Source organism: Daldinia loculata (assembly GCF_022478755.1).
Source record: "Daldinia loculata strain CBS 113971 unplaced genomic scaffold F4817scaffold_67, whole genome shotgun sequence".
NCBI classification, from domain to species: domain Eukaryota; kingdom Fungi; phylum Ascomycota; class Sordariomycetes; order Xylariales; family Hypoxylaceae; genus Daldinia; species Daldinia loculata.
In genome coordinates this window covers 132,134-143,926 of record NW_026054921.1, presented here as the reverse complement: position 1 = coordinate 143,926, position 11,793 = coordinate 132,134, and the positions used below count along the sequence as shown (strand labels likewise).

At 45.3% G+C, this 11,793-nt stretch overlaps 3 protein-coding genes across 3 annotated transcripts; 2 read left to right on the top strand and 1 right to left on the bottom strand.

Annotated features, from left to right (window-relative positions):
* Nucleotides 1-2,939: 2,939 nt before the first annotated feature.
* On the top strand, nt 2,940-4,813 carry F4817DRAFT_349979 (kinase-like protein; the record flags this gene model as incomplete). Its single annotated transcript, XM_049304889.1, has 3 exons — nt 2,940-3,671; nt 3,739-4,400; nt 4,459-4,813. Coding segments are annotated over exons 1-3 (1,468 nt in total), but the record flags the coding sequence as incomplete, so codon positions are not given.
* Nucleotides 4,814-6,238: 1,425 nt separating this feature from the next.
* Nucleotides 6,239-9,868, bottom strand: F4817DRAFT_349925 (uncharacterized protein). Its single transcript, XM_049304888.1, has 4 exons — nt 9,548-9,868; nt 9,285-9,490; nt 8,974-9,228; nt 6,239-8,912 (listed from the first exon to the last, which is right to left on the bottom strand). Exons 1-4 carry the CDS (start codon nt 9,814-9,816, stop codon nt 6,268-6,270), a joined length of 3,375 nt encoding a protein of 1,124 aa, XP_049155163.1. The 5' UTR covers nt 9,817-9,868; the 3' UTR covers nt 6,239-6,267.
* A 106-nt stretch (nt 9,869-9,974) lies between these two features.
* On the top strand, nt 9,975-11,420 carry F4817DRAFT_349918 (uncharacterized protein). The gene is made up of 4 exons (XM_049304887.1): nt 9,975-10,180; nt 10,334-10,677; nt 10,741-10,876; nt 10,955-11,420. Exons 2-4 carry the CDS (start codon nt 10,492-10,494, stop codon nt 11,014-11,016), a joined length of 384 nt encoding a protein of 127 aa, XP_049155162.1. The 5' UTR covers nt 9,975-10,180; nt 10,334-10,491; the 3' UTR covers nt 11,017-11,420.
* Nucleotides 11,421-11,793: the final 373 nt, after the last annotated feature.

The window sequence follows — 11,793 nt, the reverse complement described above, 5'->3', positions numbered from 1 at the left end:
ATGAACACTGCATAGGGGCAGAGAGGCAGAGAGGCAGAGGGGGGTGGATGTTGAGATGAAAAACTTGTGAGAAGACTTACGAATGCGTCCCATCCCTCGCGTAGTCGAACCACCATCGTTCAACCTCGTTGTTCTACACGAGAAGGCATCACGATCGGGCACCGGTCATCCTTTGAAGCCTTTGGACCCCAATGTGCAAAACTCCAAATGGACTTCCGAACCAATCTACTCTAGCTTCGTGTCGCTATCGAGAATTGGGGTCTATGCCGTCTAACCCCAAAACTGGACCCCAACAGGCTTTGCAGCCTTTACAGCCTTTGAGCTTTGAGCTTTGAGCTTTGAGGTACCTATGCCCTATGGTGCGTAGTTCCACAGAGTTGGGGTATTCGGTCTAGGGCTACATACAAAGCTCATACTACCTCCCCCAGGTCGGGGGGTTTCATACAGTATCTAGATGAGCACAGTCTCACCTCACCGTCGTGCAGTGCCCGCAACGGTACATAGCGCTCGACATGTACATGCATACATACATGTAATACATACATGTAATACATACGTAGGTGGTTGACAATTGCTAGCTTACCACCCAAGAACGGAACTACCTCACCCTCGCTAATCCTTCCTGGGTGCCGATTCCCGACTAAATTTGAGATAATCTCGCCTACTCCGAGAAGCAGTGAGAAGTAGACGCATTAGCGGTCGACCTAATACAGTCTGACACAACAACCGGACATGTCAGCAACGACAAGACCTGCTCGAGTCTTGTCGAAACATTCTTCGACAATGAAATTCCACGATGGCGAGTGGCAGAGGCGGGACTAAGGTGGATCAGTGATGTGTGGACAGGGTGGACAGCGCTCCCCCGGCCAAGCTGGTCAGGGGTCTAGTTGGAGGTTGCAATGTTCCACGATTTGATTCCTTGGGACCCGTAGTCCATGATCGGTCGACCATTAAGTCGACCATTAAGTCGACCATTAAGTCGACCATTGAGATTGTACTGAGATGGTACTGTACGACTTCAGTCCAACCCCTTGCGCGCAACAGCTGCTTCTCAGACGAATGCAGACGAATGTACATAGAGCAAATGTTTTTGATTGACCATTCATTCCATTCATGTGGATGGTGATCATTTCAGACCCGAGCGTCGTCACATCTCAGGATGCTGGGGGGTTAAGCGGTTCTAATAGGTACGTACTTCAATATACCTATCATAATCGTATTATGTTGTATTATTGTATTAGGTATGCCTTTTTCCTTTTCGTATTTCCTAGCATATATCAAAAAGCCCTCCTACAGGCTCACCTAGTTTTTTTACTATCTCGGTTTGTCTTCATTATCCGTTGTTAACCGCCAGACAATCCGTCTCATTTTCTAATCCGAAACTACGCCAACGTTCGCCGGCACCCACCTGACACTTTTTTTTTTCAATAGTTACCTATCTTACGGGGGGGGGGCAGCTTCTATGTCCTAAGCTCTGGCCGGTCTTGATAAACTTGGAGACCTTAACTTGGAGACTTATATTTCTTAGGTACCTACCTATGTTTAGCGGGCAACCCCCACTAACCACCTTTTCGATACTTTGATACTTCGATATTGAACTTATCCTTCTGTACCTCTCTGCCTTAAACTTGCTCGTTACAAAATCTTTTATATCTGCTGCCCACGCATCCACGCATTCGTTTGGCGCATGCGCGTAGGCAACTATTGGTCCTAGTTAATACACATACAGAAGATAGTACACATAATACGACAACTATCTCTCTGCGTACATCCGACTGGTAACTAAATATCAACTAGCAACTCGCAAGTCGCCAGTCGCATTAACCCAACTTGACCCATTTCACATAAATTCGCTCGTTGATTGCTCAGTCGTCGTTTATCGCCCAATCTACAGGAATTTGGCGCTGGGGACCTGGTACTGACATGGTATTGGCATGAGAACCCGCATCAAGATCCTTGTAATAGAGTCTTGTTTCTGGTTCATCCGCCCCGTCTTTTTCATCATTACCAAAAGCCACCACCACTCAAAACCGCTTCAAACCCCCAGGTCTTAGCGGGACAAGCCAAGGTTCACCAACGACAACTCAAAGATTCGGGTCTAATACCTTAGGTCCTTGTCGTCCAACGTCTAGCCAAGTCTTTCTCCGCTTCCTCGAGAGGAAACTAGACGAGAACAGCTTATCTACTACATATTCTACTTATACTACCTGACTACCTGACTGACTACCTTACCTAACATATATACAACCACAGAAACCTGGACTGCTGGCCATCCAACATTTGTACAGGGGTTTAATTTCAACTACGCGCGGCACACAAGCAAACTATCTCCTCCACACTCGTCGGTTCTCCCCCACGAACCCATCAACGATTCGATTTTGAACATTTTCATTCTTGTCAAGTCCAACTTTGATTGCTCTAAAAATTCTTTCATTTACTTGATACGATTCCGAATATAACTATAATTCTTTCTTTTAACAAAACAGTGCCACCAACGGATTTGGCAATACGTCACTCGAATATATTACCTGCGGCGCTGTGTGACCTCGTTAGAGCATATCCTGGACATATCTGGACATACCTGGACGAGTCGTCTTGACGGACTGTTACATACAGCCAGCTTCGGCCCTTTTATTTCTTCTTTGTACTCGATCAGCCCGACCGCCTCCTCGGCAAACTACACCAAGAACACGCACTCACCCACAGGCTTGCTGCGCAATCTGTGGTTTGAATACCGACCTACCACAAAATGCCCGATCACGAGAATCCTCAGGCTTCTGAGCCCGTAATCCAAAATGTAATTGTGCTCTCCCCTCTTAGCTTCGCTCTCATGAGCTTTATTTTCTTTGTCTTTATACCTCTGTCCTTTTGTTTCCACCTACTTCCAGCAACCTTCCCCGCTCGTGTGCCTGCGATGCTAACGTACTTTTACCATGAAGGTTTCAACTGCAGCAACTCTCGATGCTGCTGTCAGCACCCCCCCGCCTGCTCCGACACATATTCCTATCATGTCGTCCTCTCCTGCTCCTCTTCGACCCGCGCTCGGAGTCGGCAGGCCGAGTGGCGGACGACCACCGAGATTAGGCCTAGCTATCCCACCATCTCCCAATGTTAAGCCGGTAGGCGCCGCAGGCGCTCCGTCGCGGCCTCAACTCACAGTACATGTCGCCACTCCGATGGGTAGCACTGTCGCACCATATGAACAACATCGTCCTACAATTCAGCCGGGACAATCTGCGAGCGGCGGTAGCGAAAGCAGCGCGGCGCACTCGCGATCCGGTAGTTTTGGTCCTCTCGACGGAAGAGCTAGCAACCCTACATCCGCAGGTTCCCAATTCTCCGCCCTATCGTTTGCGTCACAATATGGCATCGGTTCGAGGCCGCAGGGCACTCCGGACCCCATATCTGCTGTCGGTTCTATCTACTCTGAGAGAAGCGAGGGGGGCATTGGCATGGAGCGAGATAATAGCACGCAGGGCCTCGAGGATAGCTTCGATAAGCTAACTCTAGAGAAAGCAAGAACTGCCGACGTGGATGAGCTCGATGATAATGGCTGGAGAATCGCGAGCGCAGAAAGCAGAATTGTTGAGTTGGGCAGTCTAGGTGAGGGCGCTGGCGGTGCCGTCACACGATGTAAGCTGAAGGGTGGGAAGACGGTATTTGCATTGAAGGTATACCGCCTACTTTTTAGTCCCCGACTTTAACAGGAGCGCGCATAGGTGCTAATATGCTTCTTAGGTCATTACTACAAATCCAGACCCGGATGTTAAGAAGCAGATCTTCCGTGAAATCAACTTCAATAAGGAATGCGCATCGGAGCACATCTGCCGATACTACGGTGTTTTCGGCGACCCTGCTACAGCCACTATCTCTATCGCCATGGAGTTTTGCGAGGGCGGATCCCTCGACAGCATCTACAAGGAAGTAAAGCGACTTGGTGGCCGAACAGGTGAAAAGGTCCTAGGGAAGATTGCCGAAGGCGTCCTCCGAGGTTTGACTTATCTCCACAGCAAAAAGATTATTCACCGAGATATCAAGCCGTCGAATATTCTACTTTGCCGCAACGGCGAAGTCAAATTGTGCGATTTTGGCGTTTCCGGCGATTTTGGAACCAAGGGTGAAGCTAATACCTTCATCGGTACGAGCTATTACATGGCACCGGAGCGTATTACTGGTCAAAGTTACACTATCACGTCAGACGTTTGGTCGACCGGAGTAACGCTCCTTGAGGTGGCTCAGCACCGATTCCCCTTCCCAGCTGACGGAACCGAGATGCAACCCAAGGCAGGATTGATCGATCTATTGACCTACATCGTCCGACAACCGATACCAAAACTAAAGGACGAGCCGGATGCCAACATATTCTGGAGTGATAGCTTTAAGTATTTCATCGAGTGCTGGTAAGTCACCCAAATTTGTCACCGTTAAGAAAAACGTTAATCTCTAATGAATGAATAGTCTCGAGAAAGAACCAAACCGTCGTGCAAGCCCATGGAGAATGCTTGAGCACCCTTGGATGATGGAGATGCGGACAAAGAGGGTCAACATGGAGAGATATCTGTCCCAGGTCTGGGGATGGGACGAGGAGACGATTATACTAAACTAAAAAGAGTAGCCGGAAACAAGCGACCTCTAATCCGTCCACCCAAGGCAAAAAGCGGCTTCCAGACACCGAAGCCTGTTATGATACCCACATAACCACATCCACGCCCATCTAAAAGGCAGATGAATAGCTAACACTACCTACCGAACGTCGCTGCGCACCACCGCCAGCAAGCCATAATTACACAACATCTAGACTGCCAGTACCGGAAGGGGAGGTGCCTTCTTACTTATTACGCCAAGGAACATTACTGGGATACCCGGAAAAGGGGCAAAGCGGCCGGAGGAGGCAACGTATATCACTCGTATATATAGTCACACATATACTTATGGAGTTTGGGATTGAAACCGTAAGGTCTATAGGACTGATTAGGTACACATTGAATAAATAAATATGTTCTCAAGTATAAAGACACAGACACATTTTCATCGAGATATGATAAGGTGGGTCTTTTAACCGTTCGTAAAGTGGTATGTTTTAAGTCGGTAACTACCTCTTGAGCAGGGTGGGTGCTTTTGTTCCAAGACAGCGGCGAGACATCAGAACTCAACTCCAGTAGTTGGCAAGTAATATGCATTTATCAACTACCCACCCAGGTATATAAATGTTAACAACCTCTCATTCAAGCACATACGACCATAGGATCTGGAAAACTCGGGATCCCGTCCGCTCTCCCATCGATAAACCGGATACCGCCGGACCAGTAGTTGGGTCGGTGACGACCAGCGAATCCCCGGTGTTGTATGTTTTTGCTTATTTTTTTTCCTTCCTTTTCTTTTTGGTAGTTGGTCTTTTTGAAGTCTTAAGTTGGTGATCGAAGTGGAGTGTATACTTGAGTCTCGTCAGTGCCTAGGTACCTAAGGATATAGTGTCCCTGTAAGTGGTAGTAAACTGTGCCCTTGCAATTCTGAATAGCCTTATATTTGGTTTTATAGTGGACATAACAGTCATATAACGGTGGGATTCTCCCGACCGTAGCTTTTAAGTTGCTATCTTGTTATTTTTCACTAGCTTTTAAACGATTCAAAATACTACGTTCTCTCACATATAGCTCCTTGCGTCTTCAAATGGTAATTTATTACAATAAGCTACCTTAATATTACGTTATAAGATTTTTGATCAAGTTCTATACCGTTAGTTTCAGGGTACCTAGGTATGTATAATACTTTCACTTAGTTATAAGATAATCTTTCGTAAAATATCTTTTTTAGGGCAGTGATAGTTGTACCTTATAAGAGCCTCAGCCCTTACTCTGGATACATCGGTGTCTTATAACCCGCCATACATACTTCTAAGCGAACGATTTCATAGAGGATAAATAAGAAAATGATATGAGTTGGAATTAAACGACCATTTCATTCTCATGGTTGCATTAGATAGGTAAGAATGATGTTCAAATAATGGAGACGCAGGAGAAATCCTCATTCATTTTGGACCCGGAAATACAAACATTACCTATGTGATGGTACGGAGATAGCTACTACACTACTAAAAGGTAGATCATTGTCAGTTCGAGGACCTGACGATTCTATCTCAGCCTACAAGGACTGTACCGTGACACATTAGTTTCAATAAGAGCTCACTCTCGCAATGCTATCAGGGACGGAAAGAAGATGATTAAGTCAAGTCCAACCCCCCCTTTCGAATTCAGCTTCGTCCGGAACTCAATTATCTCTCAGGTCCTTTCCTACATGTTGTCGTATCAAATCGGCCACAGCGAAGTGTCTACATTCTTCCGCCACCTCAATCGCCCCATCATAACCGGTTTGCCCCGGGCTGCCACTAAGAGCTCCAACATTTAAGAGAAGGTGAACTATATCAAGTCTTCCAAGAGACGTCGCCAAGTCTAGCGCATAATACTTATACTTAGTGGACGGATAATACATATGATTGTCGGGCGTATTGATGACAGCCCCCTCAGATATTAATAAAAGCACGACTTCTATATTGCCTTGGACAACAGCATACCGCAAGGCCGTATATCCATTACAAATCCTTCCAGGGTCGTTAATGTCTGCGCCTTTCTCGATCAAGAGCTGAATAAGACCGACTCTCTTCGCTTCTTCCCCTGCTGCAACTTGTCTCCAATCACATGCGACTTGGAGGGCCGTTCTCCCCCAAAAGGGAACCTTTGACTGGTTGATGTCGGCACCCTTTTGTAGCAGCTTTTCAACCAAAGCTTTATCACCTTGATATGCTGCAGATTGAATAAGACCTCTCGTAAAATCCAAATCTTCGATATATGTATCAATATCCATACAAGACTCCAGGAGCCTTTCGATTAACTCGGGCGGTCCTCTATAATCAACCAAACTTGGCAGTGCAAGGTCATCCTGAACCAGTAAGCCGTGCTTGAGAAGCAGTTCGAGTACCGCAATCTTTTCCTTTCGGGTTTTGGCTTGCTTTTCATCGGGGTAATGTTGTTCTTCTGAATGGAGACAAGCTTCCCATAGACTTTTAGACTTATCAGGGGGCAGCAGGTCGTGAGGACGCAATTTCGGTAGAAATAGCTCCATCATATTAGATATAGAGCCATTCGCCTCATACCTCAGGAGGAGATGGTACAAGAATTGAAAAGAATTTGAGTCGCCTGGGTGATTCTTCAAAGTCGCACCACGGTCGACTAAGTATCTCAGCATTTCGCAACTCGCTGGATCAGAAAGCTTCCAATGTCTACAAGACCACATCCGACATCTCAGGCAACGTATGTCGCTCCAGCTTGCTAATGCAATGACACTCTGATCAAGAACCACTGCGTTGATGTCCACCCCGGAATCTAACAGCCACTTAACGGCATCGTAATTGTCAAACCGTGCAGCCAAAACTAATGCACTAGCGCCATATCGTCTCACATCGGCGCCAACTCTGCGAAGGGCTTCCAAGATATCGATTCCCTCTTTCTGAACACCAGCCGCCAATACGCCCGGAGTTATGGTTGCTCCTGATCGAAGGATTAGCCTCAAAACTGTATCAAAGCTCTTGCCAAAGCGATGAACATCCGGTTTTAAGACTAGGTGTTGGAGGAGATCGTGGATACCCAGATCACAATATTCATATTTTGTATAGCTCTTTAACGAACGAAGGTTTGTATCCACACCGAATTCAAGAAGTCCTCGAATAATGTCTATGTTGATACGTACGTCCTCTATATCAATAATTTTATCATTTATGATTTGCTGGAAGAGAACCAACTCCAAGGATGCCTTCGTCATGGAACCAGACTCTGCCGATTGCAAGGATAAGTATTCACGAAGGTATTCCTTGCCTTGCGACGCCAAAACATATATATTTTGTCGAAAACTGCGTCCTGTGGTAACAGTGCTATATGGAGCGAGTTCTTCGAATAGACTTTTGTCCCAGTATTGAATTTTTTCTAAGGTAGTGGGACACCATTCCTCGGGGACATCGTATAATACCTGATTATCGGTAGTGAGGCGGGTAGCCCACGGTAAGTCGACATTTGCACCACAATCCAAAAACATTTTTAGTATTAGATGTTGGGACTCATTCCTGAGATTGACCCTGACCGTAGTGAACTGTCCACTTCTGATTCCCTTGGGAAAGCTTGATAAGTTTAGATAGTTTTGGTTTGTAGGAATGCGAAATTCACCCTCTACGAAGGCGAAGATAAGTATCTGAAAGCTTGACCTGTTGCATCTAATCTTGCCATTTACGTCGCATGCTCCTAGAAGCAACTTCATACATTCTATATTGCCAGCAGCCGCGGCTTCAATGATAACGGGGTACTCTCTGCCTCTTACAACATCATCAGCACGAATGCCGACGTTGAGTAGATCCTGGACAACGTCAAGAGCATTCATCGAGGCAGCAAAAGAGAGGTATAAATCCCCTTCAGGGAGAAGCCATCTTTTATGCTGGAATCCAACCTTGATCAATGAAGTGAATGTGTCACGATAGCTAGATATGCCGGCACACTCAGTTAAGTGTTCCCATATGATCCTAAGGATAGAGAGATCTTGTTGGAACAATCCATCCAGAACTTCTTTCGGTATTTGGCAGGACAGAAGTTGGATGGTTCTGGTAAATATATTGTGGTACCGATTAGACGAGTAATGGAGATTATTAGAGGTTAAATAAACGACTTTGGCTAGGAGGTAATAAACATTGATGTCTGGTGTAAGTGCAAAAGATGAGGGCATACTGCTCAAGAAGTGCAGTTTGGTAGAAGGGAATGCGGCTTTCCAGATCCTAAATGAATCTAATCCAAGTCTGGTGTCAATGAGAGTCCTCAAAGAGTTGAGGTCCAACGGGAGGTTTGTGTCGCTATCGTGTGGAGAAGTTGCAGTCGCTAATATATCTATTAGTCGATGTCCTAGGATATAATGATACAAGGGGTTCCAAATACGTACAAAGCATTCTATAGTTAAACTTAATCCATGGGATGCCATTTAGGGCATTGTTAATATCTCTTATGGTGGATGTCGGTAAATTTCCGGCCAGTGATACAACAGGAGCTGTAGGTGAAGAGGTTGACGGTTGGGGTGAGGAGCCCGTTGATTGTTGAGGATTTGTTGCTGGAGAATAGGACATCTGAGATCCGGCTGGTGATGGTGATGGTGATGGTGTCCTCAATACAACATCCATAGGGAGCGTGGCATCACCATCTAGGATATGTTAGCCCCGTATATACCACTATTCGAACACTGAATATGTTACTCACCCTGACCTGTTGTCGGCAAACGCCCTGACCTTTTGACCTCCTTCATCACGTCCTTCCAAAGAATCTTTCTGTTGTTACGATAAACTACAGTTGGCAGACCTTTTCTGTTGACAAGGTAATATCGGTATATTCTCAACCAGTCGCCTTTCTTGAGCCTCTTGCTTAATTTGAGCTTATTCCGGATTATTTTTTGGAAAGCTTTTTTCCTATTGACTTTGATCAATAATGTAGCAGGATACAAATAGGAGTAATTAGGTACCTACGTGATTCGTGGGCATCCGTAGTCCCTTTCCATGACTTCCATTACTTCTTCGGCGGTTTTATTTTCGATCACGTAGAAACGCTCGATGGTAGGTTTATTCCGTAGCCATATATCCCCCGTGGAGCCCTGAGATGGGCCCCCGAATAATGGCATGATGTCAATATTTTTAATAGAGTAGATGAACAGAATTTCGATGAAAAGAATCAAGTCAGGATGCCTATTCAAAGGTGGCTGTTGTTCGTGGTTAAAGAGGCTGTGAAGTAAGCACATGGGAGAAAGTTGCAATTTAAAATCGATAGAGGTCCTGGGTACCTAACATAGGTATGTAAAGTAATTTGGGTATCACAGGTTGGAGATAATGCATAAGTACCTACTTATGTACTAGGTGCTTACCCTGTATCTAAGTACTATTGGGTTCAGCTGAGGTTGTCAGCAATGCAGATCCAGGTTGTCCAAAATCTCCCTTTACCATCTTCTTCCATAATCCCCTTCCATAATCCCCTTCCACAATCTCTTTTTCCCAGTCCGGGAAGCCAACGTGGCGTGGCGCACAGTATACTGCACTTAATTCAATTAAACAGCCTCGTTAAAATATGATTGGATACGTTACTATACTGAATTGGCTAGTTATGTGGTATGCTAGTTCGTAGTTAAAGACTCTCCTTTCCAAAATCTCCCCTCCGAAATTTCCCCTTTCCGAAATCCCCCCTTCCAAAGCCTCTCTCTTCCCAAGCGCTCCTTTACATTATTCAATGTACACTTTCTAATGTTCCCACTTTGATGCCAGCGCCCAGTAGGGATGCTGCTACCTCTATAGCTTTAATGAACATATAAGTAAGCCATCTCTTCCCTCTTATGTGAAGTTTATAAGTACTAGATGCTTCAAGATATCCGTTTCTTCTTCTTCCATATCACTCATCGAAAACACTGCTGATTTTTCCTATAATGGCGTTGTCGGGCGATATAATTGTTGGGATTGTTTCTATACTCATCATGTGCATCATAGCAGGTCTACAATGCCTCCCAAGATTCATTCGTCGTCGCAACGCTCAATCACTACAAGAAACCCCGATCAACTACGACTTGCTTGCCAGGTCGTCTGCGCTCGAATCTGGGACGTTCTATGCTATGGTAAGTCCAGTAGCCTACATATGAGGGATCAGCTAATAGTTAATATTTATCGTCTACGGAAAGAGAGGTGTAAGAGTCGATACGTTTGCGCTTTGGTCATCTCGTATACCAGGTCCTTCCTGGGCCTTTCCTGACCATGGATCGGAACCCCATCCCTCTTCTGCGTCGACTTTCTCAGATGACACTTTACCACAGCGAAGTATGATCAAGCTATTTACCTTAGTAGATATTGTATATATTGTATATATAAATGTTAACTTGGCTAACCTACCGGTAGGGTTAGGGCGGATATTCATACCCCAGCCCGATCGGATATTAGGAGATGACAGAAGTACCTAACTTAGAGACGTCTGCAACTTATACAACGATGCTTCGATGGTTGGCAACCCCACGGTTCCATTGGAGGCTGAGTCCTACCAAGCCTTCGTACCACCATCCCCTGCCCTTCTCTGCCCCTCATTGACTGGCCCTTGAAAGAATTTCCTTTCCTTCGATCGTATCGGCCCCTGGTCTGCCCTGAGAAGAAACTCCCATTCCCCAGACCAGCAGACTACCCAAAAAGACGGATAGGTTTTATTTCTTTTATCTAGCGAATACCAAATGACGGAGTAATCTTCATTTCTCCTTTGGCTGAGACTTGCATATTTTAGAAGGTACTCCTTAGAGCTCAAGCTATATACATATCCATGTACCCCTAGCTACCTTTAAAACTTATACATTATATTACGAAAACATTCGAGTTATATTCTCACATAAGAGTAGTTGCTAAACCATATGCTAGTTTAACGTAAACCGACATACTACAATCTCAGGAACCAGGTAAGCAGGCAAGTATCAAATATGTACCTGGATATACAACAATACTACCTAAGGAAGAAGAGACATTATTTCGAAGCCTTTCATACAGTTGATGATTTAGGTAAATACCCGAGGTTTATACAAGGCGAATATAACTACCTAGGTATTCTAAACCACCATATACGTAGCTTACTTATTTTCAACAAAACTACGAGGCGCACACAAAATCTATTTGACGACAACGCAGGGCGCATTTTCCCCAGATTATCGTATTATGAATTTTATGCATCACTTGACTCCCAACATCCTCCCTATCCA